The 17,497-nt window shown below is 38.2% G+C and overlaps 1 protein-coding gene across 1 annotated transcript in view; it reads left to right on the plus strand.

The window, feature by feature from the left end:
* PCCA (propionyl-CoA carboxylase subunit alpha) overlaps positions 1 to 17,497 on the plus strand; it is a 273,888-nt gene that overhangs the window by 59,226 nt on the left and 197,165 nt on the right. The window contains exon 7 of the mRNA XM_054271455.1: positions 16,807 to 16,938. Within this exon, the coding sequence (XP_054127430.1) occupies positions 16,807 to 16,938 (132 nt within the window). The remainder of the gene's footprint in view (positions 1 to 16,806; positions 16,939 to 17,497) is intronic.

Genomic DNA, 17,497 nt, shown 5'->3' on the forward strand with positions numbered 1-17,497 from the left:
ATGCTGAAGGATAAATAGCAGTGAAGATGTAGTCCTAGAGCTGAAGAAAATTTGCTTGAAAGATCAAAGATAGAAATTACTTCAATCACATTTTTGACTGTTTAACACTTAAATGGCTCTCAATTTTTTAAGTGTAACGATGGATATTGTAAATTATAATAAATGTAATTACATTGCAGTATCACTAATGTCTGTTGTTGACTTCATCTGTATTACAGCAAAATCCAAAGAAACTAATTATGCTCACCACATCCCTGTTGTGCTTGATGTCATGTGCACATGTGTAGTGAAAAGCTGGTTTGTGCCTTTTCCCCTTCTTCCAATTCTGTTTGCATCTGAAGAAAGATAAAAAGGGGTAAGCTAAAAAAATAAATGGGGATGAAAAACCTGGGGCTCCAAATGATTTAATACCTGCAACCACAAAAAGGTCTCAATCCTCACCATTCTTTGAAAAAGGGAGACATGTGAGCAGTCCTTGTGGCTGGGTAAATACCCATACTTAAATACCCATATTTGAAGGTATGGGCATTTGTGTCTCCTCTTTTCAGATTTTGTAGTGGGAAAAGTCTTGTGCTCTCCACTAGTAGCTGCTTGTCAGCATAAAACTTATTTAAAATGTGACCAGCAAAGGCCAATAATTATTATGCAATGTAATGCAGTACGATGTTTGTGATGCAATGGAAGCTTAAGAGACTATTTAATGTAACTTTTGTTTTATTTTTGTAAAGAATAAGCTCTTTGTATTAATTCATATAACCCTACAGGTTTAGGGACCTGGTATCTGTACTCTAGTCCTTAAAATTAGAAGGCATGGTTGCCTGGAAAAGTGACAATATTGGTCTTGATTTCTATATTTTTGGAACTTTCCCTTCCTATACATAATATTTTTGAATTCTTTTGGAATGTATATCTATTCAGAGTGGAAAACTTTATTTATTCCAGACATGAGTTAATGAGTTCCTTATTTCCACATAACTTTCCTGTATTGAAAATCTTGGGAGCCAGGATCTTTGTTTGTTCTTCTAAAAGTCAGTCCCAACCACCAGCTCTAGTTCTAAGTACTTTTTTGTAGGTGAATATCTTCTGACAGATTACCTCCTTTTTTTTTTTTTTTCATGGCTTAACTCCCTTGTCAGTTTTCATTTAGTTTTGTTCTTTTATTTTTTAATTTCTAATTTTTGGAGAGATGATGAGTGTCAATTTTACACACAGAGACTAATAAATACATGCTTCAGATGGTGATTTTGTTAAAAAATATACACAGACTGAAATGTGGACATAAAGGAGTTAGCTTAACTTGTCTCCAAGCAGATAATGACATCTTTTATTACAATAAACATAGAGAGATCATTATGGCACCATGTTTAAAATAATGCCTTATTTTTCACTGGAAGTGGTGAGTCTTAGTTATTTTAAAACTTTGCCAAGCTAATCCTTTTATGTTCATGGCATCATGCTTACTTTGTATTTGCCTGAGATTGCTTGTGATGATTCAGGTAGAGCCTGAAGTACGAGACTTGGGGAAGGAGTTCTGCTGATGCAGAACTGTTTTTCAGCAATAGCTCTACAGCTGGTTAGAATTTCTAATTTGGAGCAGATCTTTCCTATCTTTCAGCTGATTAAAGGCATACTTGGTTTGGAATTGGGAAAGATAGGTTTTTAACAAGTGATTAACAGGCAGTGTTAATTTTTCTAGAAGTTTCAATGATAGGACCAGTTACTGTTTAGGAGGATGCTATAGATCTTGCATGGTAAATTGCTTTCTGTCCTAACCTTTCCTCCTCCTGGGACTCCAGAGTGAATGTTTCAAGTCCTGCTCTGGCTCCTGCTGCCAATGGCACTTGAGTTGCTCCTACAAAGCAAGGAATGGGAGCCATAACACCACTTTATATCTTGTGTGCATTTGTGCAAAGATGCAGTTTCATAATCTCTGTAAATTAAAGTTTTCCTGCTGTTGTAAGGAGGTGCTGGCCCTGGTCACATGTTCCTGCCATCTCCCTTGTGCTTGGACTACTATTTATGTATTTTATTTATGTAGTTATCTAGAGCAAACTTAAAAATAATTTGGAAAGAGAAGCTATCAAAATGCAATGGCTGAGGTGTGAAAAATGAAAAGCCTGGAGGTCAGAACCCCATTTTTTTTGTGGCAGAATGGCACTACATTCTGGCTTTGTTACCATGGCAGAGCACTTCTCACTGTTGATAGCTAAATTTCCTCTTGGGTTGAGCCCATCAGAACAAGCCTCTTGCTGCTACCTGATGTGTTGTTAGCAGGTGACTGCAAGGATGATGAAGGAGCTTTGAGACTGTAAAATCGGCCTGGCAAGGGTTAGAGCATGGGATTAGAGTTGCTCTGCCATGCTGTGCTTGTTCCTTGCATACATTTGTGCTGTGATGCAGTTGTGATCTCTCCTTGTCTCTTTGCCTCTCTTCTTTGGTGCAGGAGGTGAAATGTAGCCCTTTGTATATACTTATGGAGGCTTTTTTTACTGCTTATATAAAGGTATATTCTACCTTTATATTATAATAATATAAACGTATATTCTACCTTTAAGGGTTTTTTTCTGTAGCTTTGAGGAACGTGTAGCTGCGCACACTTTTCAGCATTCAATTTGCAAGTGAAAACCCAGTTTAGTAAGAATTTTGAGGCAATCCTAGCTCAGCAGATAAACTGGATGTTGGACTTCTGGAACTTGTTGTATTTCACCATTTTAATGTAATTTAGCTGAGCTATTAAAATAGAGAAAATTTCTAGGGTACTGTGGTCTTATTTACTATCTTATGCAATTCTTGGACATCAGTTTGCATCCAAATGAAGCATATGAAAAATTTGATAGTTTTTTAGTTTCACTCCTCTCTCACCTTTGAAAAGAAAGAAATACCAACTTTTCCAGAAAGATTGCTTTAATTTAACAGGCTGATTCCTTCTACAGGCTAAAATTTTGAAATTTAGGGCCTGTAACTGTTTAAGCATGCTTAATTCCAAGCACATGCTTATTTACAGGATCCAGATTTGTTTGTCTAATTACTTTATAGCATGAGTGAAGCCAGACTGTCTAACTCTCAGGCCCATCTGTTGGGAAGGGGAAGGAGGAACTTGACTGTCTGTTCCAAAAAGCTGTTTCACCCACAGTCACCAGATAAAATTTGTTTCAGATTCAGAGTTGGTGGTATTCGGAATACATGGTAGATGCTTTTGTCATAATACATTATCCTGAGCTCAGAATAGTTGTGGTTCATAGAAGCAGCACCACAAGGACATCTCATGGATTGCTTCATTTTAAGTGCCTGTAAATTCTGTGATACTACATATTGAAATAATTTATTGACTTGTTTTATTTATGACACTGAGATAGTGAGAGGTTGTCGTTCCAAAGCTGTTGCATTTTGAGTGATGTAATATTGTCTGTCCATCACGTTTTGTTCCACAAGTTTAAATGTGCCGAATTCCACTGTTGCTTCCTCGTGCTAGCCAAGAAGTGTAACTTACACATACTTTGAAAATAATTTGAAACTTTTAAAATATTCAGTGGTGTTTATTATCACATGTAATTCTTTGCCTTCTGTGGAAAAATAAAATTAAATAGCCAAATCTGCAGTTTCCTTCATGTCAGAATATGTGTGAGTAGAAACAGGGCTTTGTGGAAAACTCCAAATTTGTATATATGAGTATAACAATCCTATTCCTTAAAGGAAAAATATTATTCCAGATTTTATTATCTTTAACTTTGGCTACAAAAGCACCTTAACATTTTTCTTAGTTTTACGTAAACATCCACATTTAAGAGGACAACGTAATCCCATGCATTTCTGCCTATAATATCTAATGTAAACTTCTTATAAGTGGAGCAAAAATAGAAACTGGAGAGAGAGCTATGTACATTAACTATTAAAACATATAGAAAAAAAAAATTGAGTGATTTCCAAAGGGAAAAAGAAATTTTTTTTTTACTTAAATGTAGTGTAGTAGGCCTCTCTTGGTGGGCAGCTGTAAAAGCTAGTTATCTTTCATTACAGGGTAATTAATCCACAGTTTTCTCCAAGGAACTGTCTGTAAGATTTAAATAAGAACATCTTCCATTAGTAATACCACGACTTCTTTGCAAAAAGATGCATGGAGTAAAGGAGACAAGGTAGAGTGTGCTTTGCAGGATTCCATGGAATGTATCTTTGCTGTGACTGTGTTGTCTGATGTTATCCCATACGCACACTAGTGCTTGCTCAGCTCATGAGGAGGCATCACAGAAGTGCTCCCTTGCCATCCTCTCTCAGACGTAGCTGCTTCTCCCAACTTCTTCCATGCTTGTGCTGGTGTAGGGAGTTTCCTCTTGTCCCTGCTTGCCCTCCAGCTGTGTTTTCCTAAGCTGTGCTGTATCCTGTGTTGACCTAAGACAATTGGTTAAGCTTGCCTTTCAGAGATGGGAACCCTTGGTTTTTGTTTTTTTTTAAACAATCACATCTGCAAAGCTAAAGGAGCAGCATACTTTAGTACAGATATAGAAATAAATGGCTAGAGATATCAATACCACCTGTTTCTAGAGAAGGCTCTACTTAAGGACATGGATGTTGTGAGATTCAGTAGGAAGATACACACATCTTGATCTCAGACAAAGTATATGGGTCTTGTCTATTTTGTGACAAGGATTGTGCCAGGTTCTCTCTACTTTTAGTTGCTGTCCCTGTCCAGAGATTATGATCTTCCTGATACACTTCACTCAGCTCTATGGAGTAAATAACTTTAAAAGGGAACACTGGAGACTAGTCCCTTTCTTGACGTGGCATCAGCTGGAATGGTTGCTCAGGTTTATATCCAATTGAGTTTGGAATATCTGTAAGGATGGAAACTCCACAGCCTCTCTCAGCTATGCGTTCCTGTGCTTGATCAACATCTTCCAGTACTCCTTGCCTTTCTAGATTGCAGCTATCTCACATGTGACTTGTCTCATCACCATGGCCACGACAGTACCTCTGTAATTCCCAGTTTTTCCCTGCTAGAGACTGCCATAGGCATCTCTGGTCACAAATGCAGTTTTCAGTCAGCCTCTACCTTTCCTGCATGCTTTCCCCCATGTAATCTGTTAAATATCTGGTGACAGTGTATTTATTGGCAGTTGTCCCTTCTGCTGTTAACTCCTCTTGGGACTATCCCTCAAAATCCTGTAAGCAACCCCTGCCCCTTGAGCTGTTTTTAGCTCATATGGTTCCCAAACTGATGGCTGCACAGCTGCTGCTGGGGGTGTGAGAGTCAGGAGGGATTGGGCCCTGGGGTGCAGGTACGGACTTTGGGTCACTGCTCTGTGACAGTTACTGTCACCTATGGGATACTATCCCATCCTGGGGTTTTATAATGGTTTTATGCTTGAGCAGCTATTGCCCCAGTCCTATCGTTCCCTTACTTGTTGTGATGTTTTGTGTTTTTTTAGTAATTGCAGGGTCAGTATATCCTGGCTTTGGTAGAAGACAGTCTGTTGGTTTAGTGAATTAAACCTGGATTAGTGTGGCGATGATGAACAAACAAAACCACAAACAAATGTGTGCCCATGCACGTTTAATTATTGATGTTTACTGCTTCTCTGGTTCTTAAATAATTGTGATCAACGTAACTGACAACATGATATTTATTTTTTTTTATAAATATGCCTCTTTATCGTTTAATGATGTGTCAGAAATTAAATTTAATGCTGTTTAATCGCTCACTTCTTCTGGGAAAATAACTCCAGTTTACTAACAAGATGTAGATGCATCTGCTTTTTTGAAGTGGACTTGATGGTTTGTTCTGCATCTTCCAGTGTAGCTCAGGGAGTCTTTATAAACTCTCTGGAGATCTTCAAACTTATAGACTTCATAGACTCTCTGGAGGTCTTCAAACAATCTTTATCAAATGTTTGATGATGACTATTTCTGTTGACACAGTAACACTTGTCTAAATATCAACAGTTGCAGCTATTTGACGGGGAAGTAAATTAGTAACCTTGTGAGGACAGTGGAAAGGATTTTTAAGTCCACTGGCCAGCTGAGAAAAGGGCACTGTGAGTCAGAATGGCATTACCCGTGTTAGAATTTCATTAGGCTTTTAACAGTCTTGTTTTTACCAAGAATGTTGCTTATTCAATGTCTTTGTTGTAATGTTTGAGAAATGACAGTTTTCAATCTAGTTATTAGAGAAGATAATTCTAGGGTCACTTACCTTCCTGGCTGTCAACACCAGGGTTCCTTATGCTTAGATCATCAGTAAGTTCAGGGTCGTGTGAGCTTGGACAGTCATCATAAGTTTTCATTTGGTTTTTGAATGTGCAGTATAAATATCATTATAGTCACCTAACTCTGGAAGCGTTTTAGAATGTTTGGAAAAATACAGGTTTTTTTTCAACGCACAGGCATACAATTAATACCCTTTGACTGCAAGCTCAATGTAACATCTCAGTAACACAGTGCTAATTTTTCATTACTCATTCACTTCTAAATATATTCTCATGTTTTGATTATTGATTTGGCCTCCCCTTTGAAAAATGCAAGGTATGATATTGGAAAGTTTACTTACTGATCAAGCTATATGTTTGTGTTCTCTATTAATTTGCAAAGCTTCATGTATAGCTTTAGGACAGGAGAAATAGTGTGGCTGTTTTAGGAGTGTGCCTTATGTCTGTGCATATTCTTAATTTGCTCTAACATTGGAGTTTTTGAACTGTTTGTTATTCAGCTTGTTTTCCCCACTGAATTTGTTTGCTACAGAAAATTTTGTAGATGCCATAAACTTGGGTCCTTGGTAATGTGAGATATTGCTTTGGCTAGAATGATGCTCCCCTGTTTTTCCCCCTCATCATTGTCCTGTTTTTTTCTCCATGACTGCCTGGTCTTAATTTAGACTAACGTATATTTTTTGTTAAACATCTCATTGAGTATTTTCTGCCAAGCTGAAGGCGTTTTCCAGACCAAAAGCCAAATGGCCTAGAAAGTAAAGTTCTGCTAACTTTCTGTGCTATATTCAGTGCAGTAATTCCAAGTGCTTTCCCCCTCCGAACAAATTAAAAATACGTAGCTTGAATCCTAACTTTCGACAAAGTAAAGAACTAATATAGCTCTAGAGTAAATAGTACTTGATAGTGGTTTTTTTGGGAAACAAAGTAGTTAATAGATTTGGCTAGCTGTGGCTCAAATATATTCTTTAATTGATAAGATGGGATACTTATCAATCGATAAGCAGGGACTCCTTCCTACCTTGCTAGCATATTCAGGCTGGATTTGTGCAACACTGGCATATTACATTTTAAACTAAGCTTGAATTAATGATTAAACAAATACTGCTTTTACATCAGGCGAAATCTTGTGTGGTCATGCAACTGGTGGAACTATTTTGTGTTGCATGAAAAATGAAATGGTCTTCCTGAGACTGGATGATCGGGAAGACTAAGATTATACTCGGGTTTGCCATTTCCTTTGTGCATACCTGATTTCTTCTCTTTATCTTCCTGTAATCAGCAGCTATATCCATTGCCAGGATCTAATTGAACTTAATGAAGAAAGAGGTTCTGCTGTTAAGCTTCTGCATTTTCTGCTCTTTGTGCTGCTCAGGGTGCTAAAAAGAGATGAGTTAACATAAACCTGAGTAGGCTGTTTAACCTTCTTTCTCTTCTGGAAATGTAGATGCAATAACATTTGCAGCTGAAAAGGCTCATTCGCAGTTTCTAATGTTTAAGGATGCAAATGAAGCATTTTGTCTTTTCTGTCGCCTGGAGGTGTTAAGCAAGGAAACAGAAAGAGGTTTCTAGGATTAGTTCCACAGATTTCTTTTATCATGTAAAAATCAAGGGTGGTTTCAATGCCGCGAAGTGAAGAAAAGCAATATGGAAACCATCCAGGGAAAATTCTTAAGTTTAGTTTGTTTCTCCCGAAATTTTCTGGGCATTCCTTACTACTGATATAGGTGACTACTCAAAACTCTTTCGAGCATACCAAGGCTAAGTTTCTACCAAGGCTAAGTTTCAGTGCCTCGCGTGCTGTCTGTGTAGTGTTCCATGTATGGTAAAGTAGTTAATCACTCACAGTGGTGTCATGCAAACTCCTGTGTGTTCAAATTTTATAGTTTGTACATGAGAAATGCTTCTGAACCGAGTTAATTCAATATTGCATTTAAGTTCTGGACAAACATATAATATATACACCATCTAAAGCCTTAAATAGTTTTAAAGTGAAGTTATCAAGTAAGACTTCAGGTTGCAGATCCAAAGTGAAAACTTGTAAGTGTAGAGCCACAGAGGTAGTACTTGTTCTCAGTGTCCTGTGCTTTGAGCCCTTGAAAAAAGCTGGCTCTGTGTCTTTTCACTTGTATGATTGGGAGCTATGTCTTCCACTTACAAGTTACAATATACACTATGAACTTTTTGGTAAAGGAGAGTTTTTAATTTCAAAATGTAGAATTAAATCAATGTAATCATGTTTTCCCTTTCTATGTATAATCTGTGATACTAATAGTTCACAACTTATATCTTGTTAAGGATGTTGTCTATGGATCACTATCATTCTTAGTTTTGACTTTGTAATTTTACCACTTTTGTGGAATTAGATGAGATGACTTTAAAGTTTATTTAAAAAACCATTTTCCATGTGGCATTAGTACTTAAGGTGGTGCAGACTATTTAGAGTTACTCTGGCCACTCTCTGGTGTTTATGCAGAAGTCATAAACCTGTGTACCTTTTCTGTGGTGTACACCTTTTTTGGACACTGAAGTTTAGTTGCTTTAGATTGTTTATACTGGCTTGGCAACTGTGCCTTTTGTTTAAGCTGAGCTTTAGATTAGTACAACAAATTGAGTCCTCTCTTTCCACCTCCAGTATTTGAATATACATATACTACATTTTAAAAAGCATAATTATGCCTATCTCTCAATATATTATAAATAGCTATGTGCTGTGCCTGCATTCTATTCCTAGCCTACTTTAAAGAAGGCATGTTTGGGACCTGGATAAGACTTGGTTTTATTTCATCCTGCAGAAGTTTGTCTGGTCCTTCTCGTAACTGATTAATGGATTTTCATGCGTCTGCATATTTAAAACTATGGAGACAGGCATTAACAGACTCATTGCAGAGTTAAATAAACCGGTTAATATTTCTCAGAATCATAGTTTACTGGGAGTCTATTAACACATCTCCCTCCCCATGGTAAAGCTTAAACATGGGAACTGGCATCAATTGGCTTATTTTCAAGTAAATGAGTGTATTCTAGTTTTCATTTTTTTGGGTATTGCTGCCCAGCAATTTCCTTCTTTTCTTAAAGTGTGGTTGGAAAATGCTTTAGTGTTCTTTAATTCAGTTTTAAAAAGGAAGACAAACTTCTTGCAGCTGTGTTCAGTTTCAGGTAAAGCCTTTTTTTTTCTTCTAGTTTTTTCCTTTCAAAGGAAACACTTCCCATGTTTTACTTTCTCTTGCAGTACATACTCCTGTTTGAGACAGTGAATAAGATATTTAAAGTACAAGTGTAGTGTCATAGGTAGTGACATAGCTTGTGTGGGGGTTCTGACTTCTACATTGTAGTGTGTTTTGGAGCCAAGTAACAGTTCTGATTTTGAAGCAGAATTTGGAAGAAGCCCTGAGACCTGACAGGCTGGGCAGCACAGTTCTTTATTACCACCTTCCTCTGCAAGGTGCCTCAGGCACTGTTTCTTGGCCAACTGCCAATTTATATTTTGCTTTTGAGGCTACTTCCTGTCACAGTGTACCTGCCTTGTGTTTCTGAAGCTCAAGGTGATTGTAATCTATCTCCTTCCAAAGACCTCTAACAACACAAAAGCCAAACCTCTGCAGAAATAACTGTAGTAGTCAGAGGCCGGTGTAGAGAACAGTAGGATGCTACAGCCCTTCCCTCTTGCATATTTATGCTTTTCCTTACATCACATACTGTCTTCACTGGGCTGTAAGCTGTACAGAAAGCTTTAATTTACTTCAGCTCATCTTGTAAAAATATTTGTTCTAATGAAGGATGCTACTTGTATGTGTTGTCTTCTCTCTCTCGTGCGTGTTGGTGTAAATGTGTGTGCATTGTAAAGATCCTGTAGAATCTTCAGAAGTTCTGCTTGTTTCATTGTAAACAAGGTTGGGAGAAACTTTTCTTCACTGAACTGCTGGAGAGTTATTGCTCTTGGTGATCCATGACAATACCTAGGCTTTACTGATTCAGGCCCTTTGCAGCTTAAAATTAAACATCAGAGAATGAAATTTTCCATTTATTGGTACTGAATTTGCAGGTTGATGCCTGCACAAATCATTGGCCACTGCTGTGTATGCACTTAATTCTGAGCCTTCAAGACAGCAGCAACAGGGCCAAAAAATTGGAGCTGATAGGTCATGTCTGTGCAGAAGGCTTCAGGATATTTTTTCATGTCCACCACATTGTATTGTAGAGTATTTTACCAGTTCAGTATTTCCTAAGTTATTGAGTGGATGCTTCTTATTATATATTCTTATAGTAGATTTCCTTGAGGAGTTCCTTCCCAATGTTGAATGGACAGTTCCTGAATTCTGAAGTGTTTTATGTACATACCTTTTTCAACTGATGTCAGTGTGCTTGTGTTGGTGGTGGTGTTGGATTTTTTTCTCCCCTTTTTCCCTGCTAGTACTCCTGAATCTTGTCTGACTTTGGATGTTTCATCTAGATTTTTCTGTTCTGCTTGGTTTTTTCCTAGGTTGTTTGTACCTCTGTTGGACCTTCCTTTTGCTGCCAGCTCAGCTTTTCAGCCCTGCATTTAGTTCATGTGACTTAGAGGCTTTTTGGCCCAATTGTCTATTCCAGTCATCTTTGAGGTGTGCTGCTTATCTACTCTGCTTTGTATGCGTCTGCAGGCAGCTGCACATTCAGGTTTGTGTCCTTCTGGTGGTCTGTGAGCTGTATGTGGGGGTTGTGTTTGTGGATGATCCCAGTTTTTCTGGAACACTGTGAATACCAGACTACTTCACCTGTTCCCTTCTTCTTTGGATCTGCCTTCTTGGCTGGTTGTGTGGCAAGAGGGACTACAATGGTGAAAGAATCAATCAGTAAGGATTTAATGGAAACCTTTTCTAGTTTCTCCTGTGAAGAAAGCTTGCAGGTTAAAACAGAACTCTGTTGAAAACCAGACCTATGATAAAGTTTCTACTTAAGTTTTTAGCTGTGGACCCTCCTTCATAATCTTAGTCACCAATAAATTCTTCAGTAAGTATGGTAACTTGTGCTGCCCACACTTGCTGATCTTGCTGTTACCTCACTGCCACAGAATCTTGTTTCTGCTTCTCTTCTGCCCTTAAGTTGTTGCAATACTTGTAACTACATGTCTAGAGTTGTTTTTAGCAGTGGCTTTGATGCTTCAAACTTCAGCCATTCTGTGACTCAAACAGTGCTCCTCAGAGGAGCATCATGTTTGATTTTTAAAACAAACCTTAAAACAGTAATGCAGATTTAACAAGAAGAGCAGGTCAATATGGCAGCATGCAGCCACCCTCCAGAGCACCTCAGAGTTTGAGGATGTGCCATCCTCCCAAAGAAGATTCTTGTTCCCAGTTGCATGCACCAGCAGCTTGTGGTCCTTCCTTCAGTGCCCATAAAGCTTCTCTGTTTAGCTCATTTTGTCTCATGAAAGTGATGGAAAACATTTCTTATACAAGAAATAGACCGTTGTCTGTCATGTTGGTCAGCTGAGGAGTGTTTAAGCCTGCCTTTAGAGAAGGGGGATAGATAGGACTGTGGGCAGGCATGTGCAGAAGGGGAAGGAGAGAGGATGAGGGAAGAGGAACTTGGTTGGTTGCCTCAGTTACTTGAGAGCTGTTAGTATTTTCTGTAAATATCACCCTGAGTTGAAAATATCATATGTAAGTGTGAATTTGAGAACCTATGATTCAGTGGCAGCATGCAATAGATTTTTTGGGTTCTCCTGTAAAGTTTCATGAACTTGTTTAAAACCAGTGCTGTGTTCACATAGAAAAGCTTATTTTCAATAAAGCAGAGCAGCTACAAATGCCCCTGAGATCTCTCTAGCCTTTCAGCTATTTCTTCCTCAGAGATGAGAAATACTTCCCTAGAACTACTCATTTCAGTTACTAGGGAATGAACAAGAACAAAGCCTACATTATTGTCACTGCTTCTGTGTGGTAAGGTAATGGTAGGGGCTCTTGCACCTGGAAGCAGCTGGGCACTTGGAGTGTGCTTTGACACATCAGCATGCTGTGAGTGGAAAAATCTCCTCATCCAATGGTTCTGAAAGAGGAAACACAAGATTCTTGATAGCACTGTTTTTGTACATGGCATATCTCCTTGTTGGTTGAAGCTGCTCCTCTTAAGCTGATACTACATGCAGATTCAAGTATCTTGGCTCAAATGAGGACACCAAAAACTGTGTTTAATTGTCTATAACTAACATAGTAAAAGACAGAGGATAAGTTTTAGTATCACTTGTTTTGTCTAAAGCTGAGTTGGAGCTGTTCAATCATTTCCTGCAGCTCCAGGAGGCCTGGCAGTGAGTTGGCTGCTTTGCCACAGATTCATAAGCCCACAGAAGAGTATATGTTGCCAAGTATACGTGTGTAAAAGTTGCTTATGCAGTTTCCCCTCCTTCATGCTTTCTATCTTTAGTTCTGCTTGGGCTGTCACTGAGACTGAATCCACTACTGACTGTGTAATACACTAATTGTGAATATCTACATTCATAATTTCCAGGAGGAGGTGCAAAGGGAACTCCCCTTCTAGATGGTCACTTTAATTACCTCAGGACTTTATCAGATGGGCAGGTCCTTTCCAGATGTTGAGAGTATGATGACTTACACTAACATAGGTCAGTCTGGCCCACTCTGTTCCCAGAGCAGTCAGATGTTTGACAGACTGTGGCTGTGATGGTCACAAACTCAATCATGAACTTCTCAAAAGGATTTTCCAAATCTTGCCTTTGCTTGTTGTACTTTGACACTATGTTTAGTTTTTGCTATATTAGCTGCATTCTCTGAGGATAGAATAAGGCTTTTGTCTGGTATAAAAAGAGCCAACCACCAAAAGGAAGGGAGAATAAACTGCTCACAGTTCTTATGGCATGACTATTAGACCTGTTGTTACTGCTTTCAAAAATAGTGGGCTGTTCGGGAAAACTCTAATATCTGATACTTAAGACAACTAAAAATTAACTTTTTTGCATGAATTTCTATGAACTTGTTCTTCTATAAAATATTCCTTTTTATTTGCCTGTACCTTTGATTGTGCAAAGTAGAGCAGTGATACACGGATATCACAGGTACGTTTCTAAACCAAGTGCTGGTGCATGTTCATGGTGGAACTTTTGATGTGTTTTCTGCGGCCAGATAATTAGCCTTCAAGGCTGAAATACGCTGCTGGATGTGTGGAGGAGTAACAGAAGTTTTGGAAGAACTTGTTTGATATGCAATGTGTAAGCTTGTATATGTACAGCAGAGGTTTTAGTACTTGTTGCCACACTGATAAGTCTATGTGTGAACAAATTGGTAAATCTTTGTGGGAGCTGAAGATGTTGCCACTGCATTCTTTCTTATGGTCTGTTTTTGGTATTTTCAGTATTGGGCAGTAGACTTTTGAATAGATTGTTTAATACATTGTGTGAGTGTGGGTGATGAAGAAGCTGGGGCACTTTTCTGGTCATGAGCAGAGAAACTTTGGCAGAGGGCTTGAGCAAGCATCTTTAAGTGATGGGGTATTAAATTGCTGTAGCAAGACTTGTAAGACTTTGTCAGCTTAAGGCACTACTAAACAAAGTCTTTTTTAATGTGCTTAACTAAAGTTAGTTATGAGTCATGTCAGAGAATGCACAGCTTTCCAGTGTAAGAGATGGTTAGACACACTGCCTGGAGACCAGCAGAACCTCCTAGGTTGGTTAATTTATTTTTGATTTATGGATGTTGCAGAATGCAGAATCACATGTTTTAGGTGTCCTTTGATATCATATTGAATTAAACTATTTAGTTTCAGATTGTTGGTAGGGAAATAACTGGCTGTGGTGACTGCCCCAGGTGACTGATATTATGAGGGAATAGCTGGTTGTATTGTGCTGCTGTTTGTTCACCATGGAAAAGCTGATATGTGTAAGGTACAAAGGTTTGAAGCAATTACAGCCAAAAGCTGCATATGTAGACAAGTGCAGTTTGTAAATTCTGACCGATGAAAAGTATACATTAAAAAAAAAAAAAAGATGCAGGTTGCAACAGGTGATATTTGCTTTAGAGTAGTGTGAATATGCTACACATCATCTGGTACTTAATTTTTAGTAAGTATTATGGGCTGTGTCCATGTGGAATATTACAGCTCTACAGAATTCATGTAACAAATATATTGGATGCAGAGATTAATTTCTTGAAATGGCCTGCAGTGTTCCTTCTCAGGTGGTTCATTAATCTTTCCTGAATGGTACTGTTCTCTTCTTATCTGCCTATCTGGACAGGAGCAGGGAGTGAACTGGGCACTTTGGAAGTCCATGCCACAAATCAGTGAGATGAGACAGTAGGTCAAGCCTGATGTCCCCTGTGGGCAATTGGCTGGAAAGGTGCATGCTTGCTGATGCCATCAATGTAATTTTTATCCTTCCCTGTGACCTCCTGTTTGAATGAAGATTTTTCATTTTCTATCAGTACAAATAGGAGAGAAGAGAAATACTGTAAGAATATGGAAGTAGGCTGCAAGCTACAAGTCTGGGATGGTCTGTTAGGGCAGCAAAAATTTTGAACCTGATATCTTGACCTCTGGAGATATCATGTTTTTGATGGTAAACTCTGAGAAGAAAGTGAAGAGAGGAAACAATACGTGCTGAAGTTTGAAGTGGTATTGGTCAGGAGGCAAATGCCAGTATTGTGGCAGAAACTGTGCAAACAAGGTGTGTCCAGGTTAGAAGTGATACAAGAGGGACAGTGTAATCTCCACTTGTCAAGTGTGTAAGTGATCCTTTTCCACAAGGTTTATTGAGATTGGGATACAGTCTGATGATAGAACTCTGCCCTGCCTGTAGGTGTATGCAGGTGCCAATTTCTGCCTCTTGTTAAGAGAGGAAGAAGTACGAGTTTTCAGGTTGTTTCTGAAACAGTCAGCTCCAAACTTTGTGTCACTGTGGTTTCATGCATCAACTCCTTGCTTTGTTTCCCTTCTCCTTTAAAAAGTGGATTTCTTCAAGTGCCAAAGGATCTGAGCACTACTTAATTATGGATCTGCCTCCTTGTTTTGGTCCTCCTCTCTCTTCCTTCTTTGTATTACAGTCTTCCCAACCTTCTAAGACAGCTGTTAATCAAGTTGTCAATTCCTGAGTTGCTAAGCTAAGAATCCCAATGCAGTAGAGAATAGGTGGGCAGAGATAAACCCCCGGATGGTTCATTGTGAGTCAAAGCTAACAGTTCTTTGATGTAGCAGAGCTGATGCTCTGCATTTGGTTTGGGTGTCCTTGCACTGAGCTTCCTTGTGTGTCGTTAATGCCCACCTGGTCTTTTCTGGATGATCTGTATTTCCCTGTTAGCCAGGATGGTGTGAAATAATCTACACAGAGCTGCTGCTGGCACACTGGTCCTGCTAGGAGGCTGCAGACAGTGACTCCCAAGCATGTTGACATCTCTTGGCTCTTATAAGATCACAAATAGGAGGATGCTTCCCAGCTTAAACATATTTTTCCTATGTTCTGGGATTGGATCATGTACTTCCATCATGTGAATACACACAGCTTCAACAAATGACTTTTTATTGTTAGTGACTGTAACTGTATGGTTTGTGTAGCATAAGTATGTGTCAGAAAGACAAAATACTAAGGCTTGAATTGTGATATTTGAACTGCTGTTTACCATTTTGCTAGTAGTGGTATTAAGTTAGCTGCCCATTGGCTAGAAACAAGTTGGTTTTAGACATTTTACAGACATCTTAGAACTGGGGAGATGAAAATAAATGTAACTTGGAAGAATTGTGCAAGGCTTGATTTTTAAAAAAAAAATTAAAATTTTGTTTCATCCTTACCCCTCTTTCATCTTGTCTTTCCCCATCCAGTACAAAAGATATAAAGTTGCCTGAAACACATGTGTACTTGCTATTGCATCAGTAACTCAGGGAACAGTTCTGATAGAATTATCTTTAACTTAATGTAGTACTGACCTGGAGAAGCTTGGAAAAATGCCTCTATCTGAATAACCTTGCTGAAGTCTATTGTTGGCATAGAGAAACAGGAGGAAGAAACATGCAGTTCAATGTTTTACCTACATATTAGTGTTGAAGTATTAAAACATTTTATGTTAACTGCTTTCCTTATTATTGGAGAAGAGTTGCCTGAAAGAATCAGGAAATATTTCACTTATTGCTTTATTTTCAAGGTCTTTTATCTGTTGAATTAAAGACTGCATTTTCATTCTGGTGTTTCATTGAGGTTTGGTTTTAGGAATGCATACCAAATAGAATTTTAAACGGTGTTATCATTTAGCAAGTGCATCTTTGTAAATTACTTTTGGTTATTTCAGTGGTGAATTAACAAACCTTTGTTTTCTGAAGGGGTATTTTTAACTTCCAGGCTGGAGTACTTCCACTTGCAGCTATTTTTCTCTGGCCTGGCTTTTGATTTATACAAATGCTAATTATAGGGCTTTGAATCTGTGTGTATACACAGTTTCACAAGGTCATACACATTTTTAATGAACTGTCTGAAATATTTATATATTGCTCTGTTATGTGAAGAGATCACTGCCTTATAAGTCTTGTTGTACTAGCTCAAAAAGAGAAAAAAGTTAATAGTAATATCTGTGTATGAAAAAACTGATTTTTATTTTTGTCTCTTAAAGTTTTGTCTTCATTGTCTTTGCAGGCATCAGAAGGTGTCACCTTCATTGGACCTGACACACATGCTATTCAAGCTATGGGAGACAAGATTGAAAGCAAATTGTTAGCCAAGAATGCAAAGGTCAACACAATCCCTGGCTTTGATGGAGTAGTCAAGGTGAGAAATCATTTAATTACTGTCTGCCCACTGTAGGAACAGTGTCTAAATCAAAGTACACCTATTGAAGGTCTGATGCAGAATCTAATTATAATTTCCTCTTCTTTTTCAGTAAAATGTAATTAAAAATGAAGTACAGATTTTTACTAACAGGAGAGCTTTAGAGAAGTGAAGAAAGTCCTTGATAATAAATGTTGTATTAGGAGTTCTTCAGTGGAGTCTCTTTAAATTTAACATGAAGGCGGGTAGATGTGTAAAATGTCAGGTGTGGGTTTGACTTATTTGCACATTTTTACATTTCTCAGGTTTTCTTATTGGCCAAGATCTTGACAGCTCTAAGTGAAGTGAAGTTTGTTAAACTGTGTGAAGTTTCCATTTTATGGTCTGTTCTGATGGTGCATATTTCCATGTGTTGCAAAATTCAGGATGAGGATGGGATTGGGGGGAATTTGACGGCTCTTTATCAGAATCTACAGCTGTGTAGATTCTTTCTCTTTGTGTATTTTAGAAGGAATGTCTTCCAACAGTTTTGTGAAAAAGAACTTATTTCTTTATAGCT

The sequence above is a fragment of the Melozone crissalis genome, unplaced genomic scaffold (assembly GCF_028551555.1).
Source record: "Melozone crissalis strain CALT ecotype California unplaced genomic scaffold, PUWL_Pcris_2 ptg000013l_1, whole genome shotgun sequence".
NCBI lineage: Eukaryota > Metazoa > Chordata > Aves > Passeriformes > Passerellidae > Melozone > Melozone crissalis.